Source organism: Erithacus rubecula (assembly GCF_903797595.1).
Source record: "Erithacus rubecula genome assembly, contig: scaffold_88_arrow_ctg1, whole genome shotgun sequence".
Classification (NCBI taxonomy): Eukaryota; Metazoa; Chordata; class Aves; order Passeriformes; family Muscicapidae; genus Erithacus; species Erithacus rubecula.
Genome location: NW_027635446.1, coordinates 285,299 through 305,591, shown reverse-complemented (window position 1 = coordinate 305,591; position 20,293 = coordinate 285,299). Strand labels below are relative to the sequence as shown.

At 46.8% G+C, this 20,293-nt stretch overlaps 1 protein-coding gene across 1 annotated transcript; it reads right to left on the bottom strand.

Annotated features, from left to right (window-relative positions):
• Window positions 1–13,439: 13,439 nt before the first annotated feature.
• On the bottom strand, window positions 13,440–19,778 carry LOC306816784 (synaptonemal complex protein 1-like). The gene is made up of 11 exons (XM_079333246.1): window positions 19,643–19,778; window positions 18,884–18,959; window positions 18,676–18,722; window positions 17,589–17,759; window positions 16,828–16,969; window positions 15,884–15,942; window positions 15,480–15,549; window positions 14,794–14,867; window positions 14,149–14,221; window positions 13,765–14,009; window positions 13,440–13,631 (listed from the first exon to the last, which is right to left on the bottom strand). The coding sequence occupies exons 1-11, from the start codon at window positions 19,718–19,720 to the stop codon at window positions 13,443–13,445; spliced, it is 1,224 nt and encodes a 407-aa protein (XP_079189372.1). The 5' UTR covers window positions 19,721–19,778; the 3' UTR covers window positions 13,440–13,442.
• Window positions 19,779–20,293: the final 515 nt, after the last annotated feature.

The window sequence follows — 20,293 nt, the reverse complement described above, 5'->3', positions numbered from 1 at the left end:
AGCCGGACCTCGTTTAATGATGGGGCCACTGTGACACTGCAGGGCCCCATGGAACCAAGGAGGGCCAGTGCTGTCCTCAGGACTCATGGAATGAAGGACATGTTTGACACCTGGTGACTAAGAGGCCATTGTGACACTGTGGAACCAAGGAGATCATTGCTGGACTGCGGGACCTCAGGGAACCAAGGATCCACTGTGCTGACACTGTAGAGCCAAAGGAAATGAGGGACTGTGTGATGCCAATGGGTCCCAAGGAACCAAAGGGATATTGTGATACTGGGAGGCCTCATGGAATTATGGAGACCATTGTGACACTCTAGGGCCTCATGCTACCCAGGTGACACCAAGTTAGCTGGGATTCAAACCTCCCTTGAGACTTAGACAGGCTGCATCCAGGGACCCAAATCCAACAAGGTGAGGTTTAACAAGACCAAGAGCTGGGTCCTGCACTTGGGCCACAAAAATCCCTGAAGTTCTCCAGCTGGGAACAGGGTGGCTGGACAGCAGCAATGCCGAAAGGCACCCGGGTGCACTGATGGACAGCAGGCTGGACATGAGCCCAGTGTGCCCAGGTGTCCAAGAAGGCCAATGGCTTTTGGCCGGGGTGAGGAATGGTGTGGCCAGCAGGACCAGGGCAGTGATTCTTCCCATATACTCAGCACTGGTTGGGCAGCACCTCTAGTGTTGTGTCCAGTTCTGGGCCCGTCAATTTAGGAAGGACATGGAGGGCTGGAGGTGTCCAGAAATGGGCAACAAGGCTGGTGAGGGGTCTGGAACACAGTGCTGTGGGAGTTGGGGTTGTTTATCCCAGAGAAGAGGAAGCTCAGGGAGACAAGGTGTTGTCAGGGCACAGATTGGATTTGATAATCTATAAGGATTTTTCCAGCCTGGCTGATTCTGTGATTCTCTAAAAGCACCCCTGAAGCAGTTGCAGGATGAGCCCTGGGCCTCTTCTTCAGAAGGTCCAGCAGCCCAGTCCCCTCAGCTTTTCCACACAGCCCCAAAGCTCATCCTGTCAGTCCTGCAGAGCCTCTCCAGCCCCTCCTCACTGCCCAGGACAGGCAGCCCCACACCCAGACACACCAGCCCAGATGTGCTCCCCTGGCCTGTGGCGCCTCTGGCAAGGGAGCAGCACGAGGCACTGCAGGAGCCTGCAGACGATTCCTGAAGCACTTGTAGATGATCCTGCTCCCCAAGGGACATTCCCATGGTGCCAGCTCAGGAACTGAAATAGGGAGTAGGTCCAGAGAAGAAAGGGCCAACATGGATGGGCTCTTTGCAGGGGAGGGGACAGGATTGGAAAGAGATAGAAATATGGATCAGGAATGAGGAAAGAAAGCAAGGAGAAAAAGGAAATGTCCACAGCAATTTGGGGGTGGCTGCCAGGCATCCCTGGCTCTGAGAAACAACATCTACAGTGGGACAGGAAACTCACAGCTCATGGGAACGAAATTTCTGGCTGACTGCAGAGGCCACGACAATCCTGCGTGGTTTCCCTGGTGTGCCCCAGCCCTTGCTGGCCCCAGGGGCTGATGGCATTTGTGCTCACTCAGCTCCATCTCCCCGCAGCAGCACCATGGAGGTGCTGACACCTGCTCTGTGCAGTGCAAACAGGGGCTCCTGAGCCAGTGCTGCTGTGTCTGTGCCTGCAAGGATGCGGCACCTGTGTGAGCTGGGGGAGAGGCCAGGGCTGCAGAGGGGAGATGTTGTTGGCAGGTGCATGAGGACGCTCTGGGACGCTGCCCTGTGCTGTCCAGCACAGTGGGGATGGATCAGCCCCTGCTCTGCTGCTCCTTGCCAGGGTCTCTCCTTGCAGGGACCTTGCAGAGCACCAGCCATACTGTTTGCCCCCAACCTCCCACAGCCAGCCTGGGGCTGCCCACGGGGGTTTTCTTTGCTCAGCATTGGCCTGGAGCACCCAGGCCCTGCCCTGAGGTGTCAGCATTGCCCCAGCAGTGCCCATGGCCTGTCCCTGCTGCAGCTCTGGCACTGCCACCCCCAGGCTGTGCCCCCCAAGAGCACTCAGGCCCTGCAGCAACACGAGGGACAGGAGGGCAGCGGGGCAGTGGCACGGGAGCAGCACTGGCAACACCAAGTGCTGCTGCTGCTGGTCACAGCTGCTGTGCCAGCACTGATCTGCCCCAGCTCTGCTCACAGACATTGCTGCTGCAGCTCCAGAGAAGGGAACACAAGGGGCATCTCTGGAGGAATCTTTGCTAGCACATCTTTTTTTTCCGTTGAAAGTCTCTGAGAGCACAGTTCCTTATTGAAACAGTCTGTGGATCTCAGTTTATTGGAAGTGAAACAGAAAGAGAAATGGCATAAAAAATATTTGTGGAAAATATTAAAAAACTGAAATTACAAAAAAAAACCCCAAAAAACCAACAAAAAAAAAAAAAAAAAAAAAACAAAACAAGAGCCTGCAACCAAACATTAAAGTGCTATCACAATTTACTTATTTACAAGTGATTTTCAAAAATTGGAAACCAAGTTAATGTTTCTGAAATCATTTAGTGATCAGTCTCCACACTTCAGCCTTGAGCTCCTGGTTCCTCAGGCTGTAGATGAGGGGGTTCAGGGCTGGAGGCACCACTGAGTACAGAACTGACACTGCCATATCCAAAGATGTCGAGGACAAGGAGGGGGACTTCAAGTTGGCAAATGTGCCAGTGCTGATTAAAAGGGAGATGACAGCCAGGTGAGGGAGGCAGGTGGAAAAGGCTTTGTGCCGTCCCTGCTCAGAGGGGATCCTCAGCACAGCCCTGAAGATCTGCACATAGGAGAAAACAATGAACAGGAAAAGCCCAAGCACTAAACAGGCACTAAGAGCAATGAGCCCAAGTTCCCTGAGGTTTGAGTCTGAGCAGGAGAGCTTGAGGATCTGTGGGATTTCACAGAAGAACTGGCCCAGGGCATTGCCATGACATAGGGGCAGGGAAAATGTATTGACTGTGTGCAGCAGAGCATTGAGAAATCCACTGGCCCAGGCAGCTGCTGCCATGTGGGCACAAGCTCTGCTGCCCAGGAGGGTCCCGTAGTGCAGGGGTTTGCAGATGGACACGTAGCGGTCGTAGCACATGATGGTCAGGAGGAAATACTCTGTTGACAAAAAGAAAAAAAAAAAAGAAAACTTGTGCAGCACATCCAGAGTAAGAGATGTTCCTTGTGCATGGCTTTGGGCACAGTGGTGCAAATGCATCCCAGGTCAGTGAGGGCCAGGTTGAGCAGGAAGAAGAACATGGGGGTGTGCAGGTGGTGGCTGCAGGCTACGGTGCTGATGATGAGGCCGTTGGCCAGGAGGGCAGCCAGGGAGATGCCCAGGAAGAGGCAGAAGTGCAGGAGCTGCAGCTGCCACGTGTCTGCCAATGGCAGCAGGAGGAAGTGGCTGATGGAGCTGCTGTTGGACGTTTCTGCCATGTGGGCATGGTGAACCACTGAGAGAAGACATTGACAAGCTGTAAAAGATTTTCATGAGTCAATCCTGTGCAATTACATTACGAATCCTCTGAAAACTATTTATCTTCCTGTGGAGGAACTTCAGTAATTTTTTTTTTTTTAATATCCATTTTGCACTGCTGAGTTACTGCCTCTTCTTCAGCATTGCTCTCAGCCTGAACACTGGGGAGTCTAGAGGGAAAACAGGGCTCCTGTGGCCCATTGCAGTCAGACTTGCTGGTCCCACACAGCTGCCCTGTGCTCATTACACCCCCCACTATTTCATGGTGATCAAAATTACAGTGTGCTGGAAAAACAAAGTGTATTCTTTGAAGGCTCCAGTTTCAAAGTCAGCCTTCCTAAACCCTTCTCTCTTTCCCTATGCAGCTGGACTTAGAAGGGTATTCAGGGCTGTTCTGGCTCTTTGCTGCCTGGAGTTGTGCCTATTAGGAGCTGTTTCTCTGTATCCAAGACCTGATATCCTTGTATCTCTGTACCCTGCCAGAGCCCAGCCCAGCCCTGGGGGCTCAGTTCTGCCCTGCACACTCCTCCCAGCACAGGGCACTGCCCAGGGGCATCTCCCTGCCAGCAGGACATTAAGGGCAGCTCACACAAACTGAGATGCTGCAAGCCAATGTGCTGCTGCTGTCTGTAGGCAGAGGAGGCTGAGGAGGCACTTTTGTAGGGAGATGTGAGGCAGATCTGCTGATGCCCAGTGAGACAGTTCAGGAGTCTCAGTGACACCAACACACCTGACAGCCCCTTTCCCTTGCCTTGAGGAGAAAGCTGAGAGCAGCACCATCTCCACAGCAGGAGGAATCTGCTCTCATGGGAGTGGATCCTTCCACCTCTGTCTTCTCCCCACAGTCCATGAGGAGCTGCCAGGCAGGCTGAGAGCTGCCCCTGGCAGGTGGCACATGCCCTGGGCTGGCGAAGAGCCCTGAGGGCTGCAAGAGCTGCTCTGCAGGACAGCCCTGGGCAGCCCTGGCTGCAGCCCCAGCTTCAGCCCCTGCAGCCATCCCTGGCAGCAGGAGCCATCCTGCCCTGTCCCTCTAATGGTGCCCAGGGTAACCCCGCTCTGCAGCACATCCTCCTCTTCCTCTTCCTCAGAGAAACTGGGAGAGTCCTCCTGACACATCCCCCAGGCTGTGGGCTGTGCTGGCTCCAGGAGATCCCTCCAGGAGCACAGGGGACATTGCCCTGCACCCACAGACTCACCATGTCCAGGACTGTGCAGTTGTTTCTCCAAGTGAAGTCTCAGGTCAATGTTTTTCCAATCCTGATTGCCTTTAGCCTGTCTGTGCCTGGCTCCTGTCCCCTCAGTGCCTGCAGGCAGTGCCCTGAGCCCTTCTGGGATGGAAGAGGGGCAGCTTCTCAGCAGAAATGTCTTTTTGAAGCTTTTCCTGGTTGTCATTATCTCCCTCTGTGCCAGGAGACACAACACAACGACTTTGATGACCCTCTCAGGAGTTTGGTCTTTTTAAAATTAGATTCAGTCCCTGAGAGAATGTTTTTCAAAAATCTTCTCAAGAACTCAAAATTAAATTGAAACTTGAAAGTTTCTTGAACTTTTAATGGGTCCCACTGAGAGACAGGACTGAGAAAGTTCCCCAAGGTACCAGACAGAGCAGAACAATGGAAGCACTGGTGACAGGTAGGAACAAGGAAAGTAAAGGTGTCTCTTACAAAAATTTAGTAAAATTTTTTACCATGACTGCGAATTTTTAGTACAAGAACAAGGCATGCAGGGGCTGCTTTCCCAGCAGGGAAGATGTGAAGATAAGAACACATCTGGCTCAAGGGTGCAGTGATAGAATGAACAGGAACTGGGAAATTGGAATGGGAATTTAGGAAATGGGTACATTCTAATACACTTGTAGCGACTTAATATAAGCAACACACTTGTAGAATGATGTATCCACAATAGGAGAGGAGTTATCCTCTTCTTGGACATTGGACTTGAGGCCTGAAAAAATGATTTTTTCATCAAATTTGTGTTAAGGAGACTTATTTCGATATTTTGGAGATGTGATGATAGTGAACCTCCCAGAACCAAGGAGTCAAGTGTTCCACTATGGAACCTCAAGGAACAAAGGGGTCTTTTGACATTGTGGGAGCTCATGGAACTAAAATCCATTTTGACAGAGTGGGGCCACATGGAACCTATGGTCCCTTGTTACACTGCAGATCCAAGGAGACCATTGTGGCACTGAGAAATCTCATGGAACAAAAAGTACATTGTGATAGAGAAAGGCCTCATGGAACCAAGGGGCCCTTGTGACACTGTGGGGCCTCATGGAACCAATGGTCCATTGTTTACTGCAGATCCAAGGAGGCCATGGTGACACTATGGAACCTCCTGCAGCCATGGGTGCATTGTGACACTGCAGGGCCTCACAGAACCAAAGAGTCCAGTGTGACACTGCAGAATCTCACGGAACCATCTGTGTGATCTCTGTTCCAGCTCCTAATGGCAACAGTTACACTACAGGGCAGAAGAGGGAGACCCTTCTACCATTTTGAGCCCTCATGAAACCAAGGGTCCATTGAGATACTGTGGTATGGGAAATGCAGGCATGGAGACCACTCAGGGCCTTCTGCATACAGGCTCAGAGATAGAAATGGATACAAGGTTTGACCTAAGACTTGGAGAAGGTTTGAAGAATTAGAGTGTTAAAGTGAAACAGACATGAAACAAGAATATAAATTTGCTGTTTAAGTAAAGACATATTTTAAGCAAACAGAAATATATATTTTATAAGCAACAGAATATGTAAGGAAAATAGTAAAATATTTTAAAGTTTAGCTATAGAACCTGTTAGAAAGTTAGTTAGAGGTTTGTCCTGGTTTGAAAGGACAGGTGTCTGCCAGTAAGGGCAGAAGTTTCCCTCTGGAATAGAGACTTTGGTTCCACCCCCTCCCCCAAGTATTATGATTGTTGAATCAAGGACTCTGAGGCAGAGATAAGGGGGGGTGGGAATAACAGCTCTTTTACTAATATATCTAACTATACAAACAGAAAACAATAACAGTTAAAATTGCTAACAGAACGAAATAGGTAACTCGGTGTCAGTCCCTTTAGATGCAAGCACGCTGTCTCTGTGCTTAGTCCAGAGCCCGGATCTGCCAAAAAGGCAAGTGGGAAACGGAGGCAGGAAGGAGGGGGGAGGGGCAGCGGCAGCGCCGGTCCTGGGCGGGAACGGGCTGCAGCGGCGGCTCCTCGCTCACCGTGTGTCTGGGTGATCAGCTGTGTCCGCAGAGGCAGGAGGCTGGAAACGGGGCAGATGCAGGGCAGGTGATCGCAGAGGGTCTGGCTCTCCTGTGCTCGGCTGCGTGGCTGAACGATCCCGTGCGTCCTCCTCCCAACTCACGGGAAACACGAGTGCCCTCCCGGAAACCTCAGAGGCTCCTCTGGGGCCGTCCCCACCCACCCCCTTTGTCTGGACCCATCAGGGACCCTGGGTGTAGCCCGGCCAGCTCCATTGGCATGATAATGGGAAAAATTCTTTCAATTGACACAGCAACAGAAAAACACTCAACCCCCAACATTATCCACCCCGAATTTTTCCATGCCATCATGCCACATCATATTGAAACCTTTAAATTATATACATACATGTAGTTACGGGCACAGTATCATATATAGTTCACCCTAGAACAAGGTCCCCTTGGGGTATGCATCGGGTCTCTCCATCCTTTTGCATCACCCACCAAGTGCAACCTGGTCCTTGAGCAAAAACCACCCCACGAACAGGATTCTCTTTGCTAGAAGCAGAGTTCACCCAGACAGTTTTTCCTAACATGCCTCTCAGGTGTACCACTGGAACCTTATCTCCATCTGCTGCTCCCAAGGGCTCTGACTGGGCAGGGCCTGCTCGGTTAGTGGAACCTCGGGTATTCACTAACCATGTGGCCTTTGGTAGATTGATCTCCCAGTTCTTGAAAGTCCCCCCACCCAGTGCCTTTAAGGTGGTTTTAAGCAGACCATTGCACCGTTCGACTTTCCCAGCCGCTGGTGCATGGTAGGGAATATGGTACACCCACTCGATGCTGTGTTCTTTAGCCCAGGTGTTTATAAGGCTATTTTTGAAATGAGTCCCATTGTCTGACTCAATTCTTTCAGGGGTACCATGCCTCCAGAGGACTTGTTTTTCCAGGCCCAGGATGGTATTGCGGGCAGTGGCGTGGGGCACAGCGTAGGTCTCCAACCATCCGGTGGTGGCTTCTACCATGGTCAGCACGTAGCGCTTGCCTTGGCGGGTCTGAGGCAGTGTGATATAGTCAATCTGCCAGGCCTCCCCATACTTATATTTGGACCATCGCCCCCCATACCAGAGGGCTTCACCCGCTTGGACCTGTTGATGGCAGCGCACGTGTTCACAGTCGGAATAACCTGAGAGATGCTGTCCATGGTTAGATCCACCCCTCGGTCTCGTGCCCACATTATAGGTGGCGTCTCTGCCCTGATGGCCTGAGGCATCAGTGGGCCATCTGAGCAGGAACAGTTCCTCCCTTGTGTTCCCAATCTAAGTCTATCTTTGAGACCTCTATCTGTGCAGCCTGATCTACCTGTGCTGTTGTGCCTGTGTTCTTCATTAGCCGACTTGGGAACATGGGCATCCACATGACGGACTTTCACGGGGAGCTTCTCCTACCCGAGTGGCAATGTCTTTCCAATCATCAGCCAGCCCAGATTGGTTTTCTCTACGTTGCCAGTCAGCCTTTTTCCACCTTTCCAGCCAACCCACAGAGCATTGGCTACCATCCACGAATCAGTGTAAAGGTAGAGCTTTGGCCACTTTCTCTCTCCTTTTTCCCTCTCAGCAATGTCCCAAGGCCAGCTGAACAGCTTTGAGTCAGCAAGTTGACTCGATCCACTCTCTCCTTCGGTAGCTTGTGAAACTGTCGTGTTGGGGCTCCATACGGCAGCTTTTCCACTTCCGGTTCATCCCCCACCATGCGGCAGGAACGTCGGTGAAAAGGGCGTACGCGTGTTCCATCTGCTGGCAGCTGGTTGTACGGTGGCGCTTCTTCAGCCCGGGTCACTTGCTTCTGCTCCCTCTTCATCAGCGAGACCAAAATCTTCACCTTCTGGCCAGTTCGTAATTATCTCCAAAATCCAGGGCGATTCGGGTTGCCAATACGGGCGCGCTGCGTGATATGAGGGCAATCCACTTGCTCAGTGTTGCGTCCGGTGGGCTGTGCTGAGTAGAGGGAACCTTTCCTTTGAACATCCACCCCAGCACTGGCAGTCGGAGGTGCCAGGAGAAGCTGTGCTTCTGTGCCAATCACCTCTGAGGCAGCTTGAATCCCTCATAGGCAGCCAAGATTTCCTTCTCTGTGGGAGTGTAGTTGGCTTCAGTACCTTTGTAGCTTCTGCTCCAGAATCCCAGGGGTCGGCCTCAGGTCTCACCAGGCACCTTCTGCCAAAGGCTCCAGGACAGACCATGGTTCCCAGCTGCAGAATAGAGCACATTCTTTACCTCTGGTCCTGTCCTGACTGTGCCAAGGGCCACTGCATGAGCGATTTCCTGTTTGATCTGGGCAAAAGCTTGCTGTTGTTCAGGGCCCCAATGGAAATCGTTCTTCTTGCGAGTGATCTGGTAGAGAGGGCTCACAATCTGGCTGTACTCAGGGACGTGCATTCTCCAAAAGCCGATAGCACCTAGAAAAGCTTGTGTCTCCTTCTTGCTTGTTGGTGGGGACATTGCAGTGATCTTATTGATGACTTCAGTGGGGATCTGGTGCCGTCCATCCTGCCACTTCACTCCCAGGAACTGGATCTCTCGGGCAGGTCCTTTGACTTTGCTCTTTTTAATGGCGAAACCGGCTCCCAGCAAAATCTGGATGATCTTCTCTCCTTTCTCAAACACCTCCATTGCTGTGTTCCCCCACACAATGATGTCATCGATGTACTGCAAATGTTCTGGAGCCTCACCCTTTTCCAGTGCAGCCTGGATCAGTCCGTGGCAGATGGTGGGGCTGTGCTTCCACCCCTGGGGCAGTCGGTTCCAGGTGTACTGCACACCCCTCCAGGTGAAAGCAAACTGAGGCCTGCACTCTGCTGCCAAAGGAATGGAGAAGAATGCATTTGCAATGTCAATGGTGGCATACCACCTTGCTGCCTTGGACTCCAGCTCGTACTGGAGTTCCAGCATGTCCGGCACGGCAGCGCTCAGCGGTGGAGTCACTTCATTCAATGCCCGATAGTCCACAGTCAGTCTCCATTCTCCATCAGATTTCTGCACAGGCCAGATAGGACTGTTGAAGGGTGAGTGGCTCTTGCTGACCACCCCTTGGCTCTCTAGATCACGGATCATTTTGTGGATGGGGATCACAGCATCTCGATTTGTCCGGTACTGCCAGCGGTGCACGATCATGGTGGCAATTGGCACCTGTTGTTCAGTCACTTTCAGGAGTCCTAGTGCAGAGGGGTTTTCTGACAGTCCAGGCAAGGTGTTCAACTGCTTAATGCTCTCTGTCTCTACAGCAGCTATTCCAAAAGCCCACTTGAACCCCTTTGGGTCTTTGTAGTAGCCGTTCCTGAGGAAGTCTATGCCTAGAATGCACGGTGCCCCTGGGCCAGTTACAATTGGATGTTTCTGCCACCCCTTCCCTGTCAGGCTAATCTCAGCTTCCAGCAAAGTGAATTCCTGTGATCCCCCCGTCACCCCAACAATGGAAACAGGTACCTTCCCCACATGTTCTGATGGTATCAGGGTGCATTGTGAACCAGTATCAACTAACACTTTATGTTTCTGTGGCTTTGACTGTGCCAGGCCATCGCACCCACACTATCCAATAATTCCTGTCATCCCATGCCTCTCCCTGGCTAGAGGCAGGGCCCCTCTAGCCCTGGTTATTATTTCTTTCCTGGGCATACATAGTGGAGGTTCCTTCCAGGGGATCTGACAGAACATCCTCCTTGCTGTAATACCCTGCACCTTGCTTGTGGGAGGTTGAGGCTACCTTCATTTTAGTGCGGCTCCCTCGGTTAGCATTTCCCTCCCTGAGCTGACGCACCCGTGCTGCCAGGACAGAAGTGGGTTTCCCATCCCATTTTCCCATATTTTCCCCATGGTCTCGCAGGAAAAACCACAGGTCAGCTCGTGAGGTGTACCCTCTCTCCCTAGCTGGGGGACGTGAAGCTCTGTCTTGGGGGCCTGTGACTCGTACTGGTGCTACGCTGATCTTCCTCACCTCCTCAATTCTCTCCATCATCTCCTCCCTCATATCCCTCATCCTATCTTCAACCTGTTGGAGGTCCCTGGCCACGGCAGAGACATTGGCCTGCATTGGGCCATTCATCATGCTCTCGAAATTTCTGAGTTTGTTGGCAACAGAACACACTGTCTCTGGACTGTTATCAGCATTAATCATTGCTATGTAGGTGGTATATTGAGATGGACCCAAGGTTGCCAATTCCATAACATCTGCCCTGTGCACTTGACCTTGTCAGGGTCATTGTCATGCTGTCCATCCCTCCCAAAGAGTACCTCTAATACTGCTGTCTCTCTCAGCTGCTGGATCCCTTCCTCAAGGGTCTGCCAGCGCATCCTACGGTGGTGCTCCTGCATTCTCTCTCTGTGTACAAACTTCTCTCTCACACTCATTAAAAGCTGGTCCCAGAGGGAAAGGAGGCCTTGCTCCCTTACGAATATCTGGTCCACACCTGAATCCTGGGCCAAGGATCCCAAATTCCTGGCCTCAGTTCCATCCAGTTGAACACCTGTTCCCGTAAGGTCCCAGACCCGGAGTAACCAAGTTGTGAAAGGCTCACGGCCCCGCCGAGCAATGTCTTTACGCAGGTTACGGAGACTATCGTATGGCAGAGGACTCGGTGACAGATCTCAACCTCTGGCTCCCTTGCTGGTTGTGAGGACCCTCCTTGCTGATCCCCATTATCTAAGTGCCTCGTTTTAATCTTAGATTTCCTAGTTTCCACAGGAGCAACTGCTGCTGGCTGTGGCTGCTCCTGTGATCCAGCTGGAACCTGGACAGATACAACATCTACGGGTTCCACTGCAGCACCATCTGACTCCCCTCTTAGGGCAGGGTTTCTCACCAGCTGGAGAAAAATACTCCTTCATCCTGGCTATGCTCTTCAACATCTGACTCTGCTCTTTCAGCATTTGGCCTATATCCTTCACTAGAGCCCCCACCCACTCTGGATGGCTCATTTCTGCGGTGGGCTGTGGGGCATGGTTAAGCTCTGGGGCAGCAACCCTAGTCCCTGGGGCAGGCTCTGGGGCAGCATCCCTAGTCCCCTGCGGCAGAGGCAGGTTCTGGACAACATCCCTAGTCCCTGGGCAGAGGCAGGTTCTGGGGCAACATCCTAGTCCTGGGGCAGAGGCAGGTCTGGGGGCAACATCCCTAGTCCCTGGGGCAGGTATCAGAGTTGTTTTCCAAGCCAATATTCCCTTGTTTCTGAATGCTAAATAGAACAAGCCTACCAGCAAAACCAGCCACTGTAGAATACACTGGCAATAAAAACAGTCTGAAAATCCTTGAGACCATGGGGTAGCCTCAAAAAACTGGGTGATGGGTTGGGAAAAATTTCCCTTGCACTCGTTATCTTACAGTAAGTACCATTACTGAAATAGCCCAGAAACACGCAGTTAGAGTACGATAGCTCCGGATCCATGCAACCGCTTCCCAGAAAAAATTAAAAACCCATGAATCCTGAATAATCAATCCACCAAAACCATTGGACAATAGCCACAGCAACCTTGTGAGGGGGCCCAAATTCAAAAAAGGGCTTACAAATGGGAGGGAGATGGCTGTGACCACATGGAACACAAACCAGATTAAACCAGACAACATATTGCCAGTTAAGAGAGCTGTTATTCCTGTGCTTAACTCTCAACTCAGTGCCCTCTGCCCCTGTTTGGGCACCAAAATCTGTCCTGGTTTGAAAAGACAGGTGTCTGCCAATAAGGGCAGAAGATTCCCTTTGGAATAGAGACTTTGGTTCCACTCCCCCCCTCCAAGTATTATAATTGTTTGAATCAAGGACTCTGAGGCAGAGATAAGGGGGGTGGGAATAACAGCTCTTTTACTAATATATCTAACTATACAAACAGAAAACAATAACAGTTAAAATTGCTAACAGAACGAAATAGGTAACTCGGTGTCAGTCCCTTTAGATGCAAGCACGCTGTCTCTGTGCTTAGTCCAGAGCCCGGATCTGCCAAAAGGCAAGCGGGAACGGAAGGCAGGAGGGAGGGGGGATGGGGCGGCAGCGGCCACGCCGGTCCCGGGCGGCAACGGGCTGCAGCGGCGGCTCCTCGCTCACCGTGTGTGTCCGGGGGATCAGCTGTGTCCGCAGAGGCAGGAGGCTGGAACGGGTCAGATGCAGGGCAGGTGATCGCAGAGGGTCTGGCTCTGCTGTGCTCGGCCGCATGGCTGAACCATCCCAGGCGTCCTCCTCCCAGCTCGCCGGAAACGCGAGTGCCCTCCCGGAAGCCTCAGAGGCCCCTCCGGGGCCGTCCCCACCCACCCCTTTGTCTGGACCCATCAGGGACCCTGGGTGTAACCCGGCCAGCTCCATTGGCATGATAATGGGAAAAATTCTTTCAATTCACACAGTAACAGAGAAATACTCAACCCCCAACAATAATTTAAAAAACCCAAATGTATAGTACAAAGCACTGAAACTCAAAGGACAACAGGACAGAGTCTCACCACAAGCACTTTAAGAACATTTATTATTCAACAGGCACATGATATCAGCCTGCAGCACATATCAAATTTCACTTTTACAACTTAAAATAAGCAAATGTATACTTACAGAAATTTGCATTTCTTAAAGACAGAATTATAGAAGTTGGAGGGGGCAAAAATTTACTTTTTATCGACCAGTATCAACCACACAAATAAAAAAAATTACATTAAATTCTTTGCATTAAACACTGTATCAAAAACTTCAAATTTCAACTTCATTTCCAATTGTTCTTGATTTTGTCATAGACTGCAACCTGTGAGTCTCTGAATTGAAACTCTTGAATTTACCTATTTTGTTCCTTTTGCAGCAAGCTTTTCAAATTGGCAGTAGAAATCTCAAACTCCTCTGTCATGGCTGCAAGCAAAGCCTTCACTTTTTTACATTCTTCCTCCTGTGCTTCCTTTTCTCTGGTGACCTCAATTAATGTTTTCACTGTAGTCTGGAATTCAGTTTCTAAGTTCTTCTGATTAGCCTTCAAAACATGATATAATTTCCAAACATTGTTTTGCAACAAACAGCTACAGCTGTTTCATATCTAAAGTATCCATAATTATTTATTCAAATACTCATCTAGTCTATACTGTAAAATTATAAGCAAGGTGTACCTCTGCCTTTTGCAATGAAATTTTAGCCTCTTCCAGCTCTGCTCTCAAATGTTCTTTACTGACCTCAGATTCCTTCAACATTTCTTCTTTATGGGCTAAGCAAAAAAAATGTATGTTTATATTTTTAAAACTAGGATATTTACTAAAAAATGCTGCTATAAATGGAAGATTACATACATTGATAGAATTTAACAAAGACCAATGGTACTGACATAATATACTATAAATACTTTGAATATAGATGGCTTAAAAATATTGAAAATCAAACTTTTAAAAGTGTCCTCAGTGGCACCTGCCTGATTGTAAATTTGCAAAACTGAAGCAATGGATTTCCTCCTTGCAATTTTCAAAAGTTCTCACTGCTTGACTTCCCCTAAAAACCACCTGCCAGTTCCCATCCCACATAAGCAGCTTCTGTTTCAAACAAAGACAAGGCCCTCAAGGCCCCAAAATTCTGCTGAACAAACAAACAAACAAACAAAACTCTCATGAGCCTGTTTCCTGTGCTTCTAGAAACAATTACATTCAAACACAGCAGACAGAACTCTTACATTTGGCTTCCATTAAGTCAGCTATTTTATATTGTGATGTCTGCAGCTGAGCCTGGATGTCTTTTATTATTCCATCTTGTTCATCTCACTCTATGGTAAGAGCTGAAATCTAGAAAAATTAAATAAATATCATCATGAAGTCTGGGAAAGGGACAGACTCATTTCCATTTGTACCCCAGGGATGAGAAGCAGACATTGCTGTCATTCAGGTTAGACAAGGTTGTTAATCTCAGCCAAATATTGATCAAGTCACATTACTCTAATTAAAAAGGTTCTCCAGTTCAAAATCAAACTATCAATTCCAGTAGACTAAAGGTCTGAAACATCACCAAACTTAGCAGAATCTGACTTATTTTCTCCTAATACCCAGAATTTTCTACTTTTCTACTAATACCCAGAAACACTTCTTGGCTCTTGCATTGCCCCTTTAGTCACAAATAAAGTTGTATCACATATTAGATGGTAAAACTGAGCAAACCTGCTTTTCCTTCTGACTGACTTCCAGTTTGTATTCTTTTTCAAGCTTGTCCACTTTTTCTGCTTCTTCTTTTACTTTTGAGATACAGTGATATCCAAAGTTAACATTCTAGCTGAAATATACTCCAAGTTCAATACAACTTCCAGTTTAAGGATTGCTTGCAATTGTACAGCTATACATTTTGTTTCCCAAGAGTAATTGTTGAGGCTAATGTTTGATTTTATAATTAAATATAATTGTTTTGCCAGCATTTCCACAGAATTAGTCCATACTCCATGTTTGTAAGAAACTGACAGAAAAGAGCATGTGAAAATGAAACAGGAACATACAGAGAGGCATTTAGCTGAAGTTTATGTAGCATTATGCTTATCATGTAATTAATTAAATACATGAAGAAATAGTGATCTCTAGACTGTACTTCACAGACAAAACTTGGACTTTGAGTGACTATTTGAAAAATAAAGTTGCAAATTTGGCCCAGAGGAATAAGAATAGAAGGGGGGCAGGCAGTGAATGCAGCCAGCATGAACAGAAGAGGGTCCCAGTGTCCCAGTGTGAGCTGCTCACCCTTCCAGCAGTTCCCATTTGTCTGACACTGCCTGTGCTGTGTGCTAATAGAAGCTGTGAAGTGCAAAAGTGTGAGCCTTATTAGCAGCATAAAAACACACAACAAACAGAATTCTCACATTTGAAACTCATTTCCAATCTGTCCTCCTCTGCCTGCACACGAAGGCCTTCAAATGCCAGTGTCATTCTCTAAAAACAAAATTTGATATTTGAAGCTCAGTATTGGACACTGGAAGTTCCCCAGGGGCTGCTGCCAACCTCAGCCATTGTGAGAAATCACCAGGTAAGTGAAACAGAGTCCAAAAAGAAGACAGGAGTTCACCCAGCACCAAGCACATATCACATGGATCTACATCCCCACACTGCTGCATATAAAACAAAAATAATTCTTGAAAAGGGACTGAAAACCTGATTTCCTGCATCACACATGACATGGATATAAAATTATCTCAACATAAACATGTCCCTCAGCTCAGTATGTCCACTCAACTCACATTCCTTTTAGCAAGATTATGTCACTCACTTCTATGTTGCCATGAAGTTCCTCATACAATTCTCTTGTTTCTTCTCTTTCCTGTTCATCTATCAAAGCAAGAATTTTTTGATTTTTTTTTTTAAAGAATGCCAGCTGTCCAAGTCATTATGCTTAATTAGCATAATGAATTAAAAAAGGAGTTATCAGCTCATTTCTTATTAAATAAGTCATTATAAAATATGGTGCCAAAAATCTAGGGAAAATATGCATTTCATTGAAATATAAAGCAATCTCAGCTTTGAAATTTCCTTCCCAATATAATTTTTTCTGTAAAAAGTGTCATTTTGAGGATAAATTTATGTAACCATATTAATTTTTATAGCATTAATGTTGTTGAACAATAATTGTCAAAACTCTTAGCATTTGATAAAGTGTAATGTAGGGTTTAGCACTGCATTTCTTCCTATCAACAGATACCTGTGACCACAGAACTGTCATTATAAAATTATAAACTGTCATTATAAAAAACAACACTCCATGCCCTTATTTTCCTTCTTTCCTTTCACTTTTGTAATTGATACTATTTTTCCTTAAGAAAACAATTATGGAAGAGAACAGTATGGAAATACAGCTATTAAAAATGAACAGTACATCTATATACAAGTGTTTCTAGAAATGAGCTAAAAAGAAATAAGACACTTCTAAATATCCAGGATCAAGTTAGTAAAATTTTAATGATTATAATAACAATTCTACATTGCATATAAGTAAAATTCCCAATCAAAAACATGTTTTGAAAACCTCAAAGAATTTAAACTTTATTGACTTGCTCTAGTTTTGTGAGCCACTTAAAATTCACTTCTCATTTTAAGAGTCACATGCAGCCAATCTCAACAGGAGAACACAGCATGAGAACTTCTTTCTGTTTGTGAATTTAGAGCAAGCTAGAAGAACATTTGCTCTCATAAATCAAAAAAAAAAAAAAAATTTACATTTGCTGGTTTTCTCTGTGAAGTGAGTGCAGGTTTCCTTGAGCAGATTACACAGATGCCTGGAAGCAGTGGTTCTAAAGGAGGGAAAAATATCATGTTTCCACAGGAGTGCACAGTATTTTATACTAAGTATAAATATATACTTCAATATATTTATATAATACAGAAATATTTGATACTAAGTACCTAAAGGGTAACAATGACCTCACAATCTGGTTATATGAAACATGAAAACTGCACAAAACCATCTCTGTGGTTTCATTACTTACTCTTCAAGAGATCTTCACATTCACATAATGCATCTTCCAGTTGCAAATAGAGTTTATCATTTTTTAACTAATGTCATAGGGAACAAATGCAAAAAGACACTGTTATTGAAAAATACATTAGAAATACACTTTGACTTCTCAAATCAACATGAAAAAGTAATTTTGGCTATCAGTAGACAGAAGTCCATTTAACTGGCATTACATGCTACTCAGCATGTAATCTTTTTTTTCCATCTTTTTTCATTTCATTTCATCATCTTTTGCATGAAAGGCAGAGTAATTAATGAACAATAATTAACCAGCAACTGAGACCCAGGTAAATGCTTCATGCACACACTCAGACAGGACAGGTGCACACACCTTCTCAAAATAATCATTTTCTCAAGGCACAAACCAAACTGCAACATTCTTTAATATTTAATTGTACTAATAATATTATCATACTAAATCAGGAAGCACTTCCACTTCATCTATTCAATGTATATATAAAACACTGGCCTGCAGATCTTGAATGGTTTTATTCTGTGCTTCAATAATCTTTTTATCTTCTTGGTGTTCTCTTTCTTTCTGCTTTAGTTCTGATTCCACAGTCACTTTCCACTCCTTGATCTTCTCAGCCTCTTTGTAGAGTTTTGAGAACGAGTCAATCCTTGTTTCTGTATTCTATTAAAATGGGTTCCACAATTTAATCTCAAATGCTATCTAATTAATACTGTTGTAATTAATATATTTATCCCTTAGAAACATCACAGGAGTAATATTTTCCACAGATGGTGATATGAGCTTATACATGATCAGGAGCCAAAGTTTAAATCTTTGTGCATCCACTCTGTGGATACAGACCACACACAATGAAATTCTCCAACCTGCCTTCAGACACCAGCCAAAAGATGGTTTTAAAGAAATTAAAACTGCAGCACCTTGGTGCAGTCCTGATGGTACTTTAACAGCTGCTAGGATTAAAAGAAGTCTGATCATCAGGGATATGAAAATCAGCAGGGGGAACACAGGAAATATGTTTTATTTTGTGGTTGTAAACAGTGTTTTGTAGCTGCAAAGTACAGAAGCTTTTACAAAAAATGAGTTGTGCTAAAGCAGAAATATCCAGTGCCTGAGGAAACCACTAAATTCACTGTTTTACAGATAACACAAAGCCAGGCAGGGTAAATGGGATCATCTACTTCAGTTTTCCAAAGAATATTCTGACTTCAACACTGCTGCCCCTCAATAGAATATTCAGAGCCAGTTCCACAGGGACACTTAAGTGTTTAAATCTTACTCTAATTAAAACTCAGGCTTCACAGGCACTTCAAAGAAAGAAAAAAACAGCAATAACAACAAACAACATTACAATATTTTAATTATTAAAGATTTGTCTCCAGGCATAATCACTAAATCACAAATATCTCTTCTAAGTGATTCGGCTTTAAGCAGGAGACAGAAAACATGATTCCCTTTTGACTACTTCCTTTAGCCTGAAATATCTACTGAATAATGCTTTAGGCACTATTTGACAATTTGAATTAACAAATTCAAAGACCCCAAGAAATAAGATATGCATAGTTGATACTTAGCTGACCTCTTCATGTACTTCAGAGCAAGGCTTCACTTGCTGTGAAAATATATCTGAAATATCAAGAGATTTTTGATCAATGTATTTCTAAAAAAAAAGTAACAGTGAAACTATTTAACATCGTTATAAAACTGTAAGACTACTCCAAAAAAATTAAAACTCGACAATGTAAAAAAAATGTAAAGAATGTGCACAGCTGATATTTTAGTCTTACCTAAATCAGTGATTTCGCCACGGTTGGACACATCGAATGGCAATTTAAAATCATCATCTGAGCACTTGTTAAAACCCTGCACAAATTTAAAAATCAGTTTCTTATGGGTAGATTTGTAAAGAAGGATAAAATCCAGGAAAAAAAAAAGAAAAAAACAAACCCTACAGATTATGTGAAAATAATTTTTTTCATTAAGATATCAGCTGCCTACAATTTCAAAGCCCAAGGTTTTGGTGGTGGCTTTGGAACTTGCTTGCTTTTACTTCACTGTGGTTTATGGAACTGTTGGTTTTTCGCAGTTTGCTTTATTATTATTATTTTTGACTGTGGCCAAAGGGGAAGCTTTCAATGCAGGGAACTCTGCAGCTCCTGCCTGTCTGTGCACTGGTGCATGGTAAAAAACCCAAGAAGTTCAATTACTTTTTTGAAGACCAGTAGTTGACATTTCTTTTTTGCTTTACTTCCAAGGGCAGTTCAAAACCATATCTGATTATGTTTCAGCAAGAAAATACCCTTTAACAAGGTTTTTAAGTCACTGAAGTTTGTCCTCTAAACAGAGTAACTCATCTGCTGTCAGAATATCCTGTTTGAGTCTAAACTTATTTCCTAAGGAGATTCGACATGCAAAAATAACTTGTTGAATTCCCATAACTCAGTGCGGGGACAAAATTTTCACAGCACACTTGATCTGATGAGAGCAAGATATCAACGCTAGTGAAGTATCTGAGGGGGGGTGGGGAAGCGTCCCCAGCGCCTCACCTGGGATCTGCCCACAGGCCATTGCCCAGCGCTCAGGCGCGGCGGAATGAACAATTTAAACCGGCTTTCCTTCTCCATGGCGGCAACAAAAGGATGGGCAGGCGGCTCCCAGCGCCGCAGCTCTGGGCGGGCGCTGAGGGCGGGAGGGAGCTGAGGGCAGTTATGGCACTGAGGGCGGTTATGGCGGTTATGGCACTGAGGGCGGTTATGGCACTGAGGGCGGTTATGGCACTCAGGGCACTGAGGGCGGTTATGGCGGTTATGGCACTGAGGGCGGTTATGGCACTGAGGGCGGTTATGGCACTGAGGGCGGTTATGGCACTGAGGGCACTGAGGGCGGTTATGGCGGTTATGGCACTCAGGGCGGTTATGGCACTCAGGCTTATGGCACTGAGGGCGGTTATGGCGGTTATGGCACTCAGGGCGGTTATGGCACTGAGGGCGGTTATGGCACTGAGGGCGGTTATGGCACTCAGGGCGGGCAGTCGGGCGGGAGCTGCCGCCCCTCAGCGCCAGGTGGAGGCGCCGCCTGGCGGGAGCTGCTGCCGCGCAGGCGCAGTCGGGCGGGAGCCGCGGCCCCTCAGATATGGCGCCGCCGGAGGGAGCGCAGGCCGCGGGGTGTTGGCGAGGTCTCGGGGCTTCCTTGTCGCC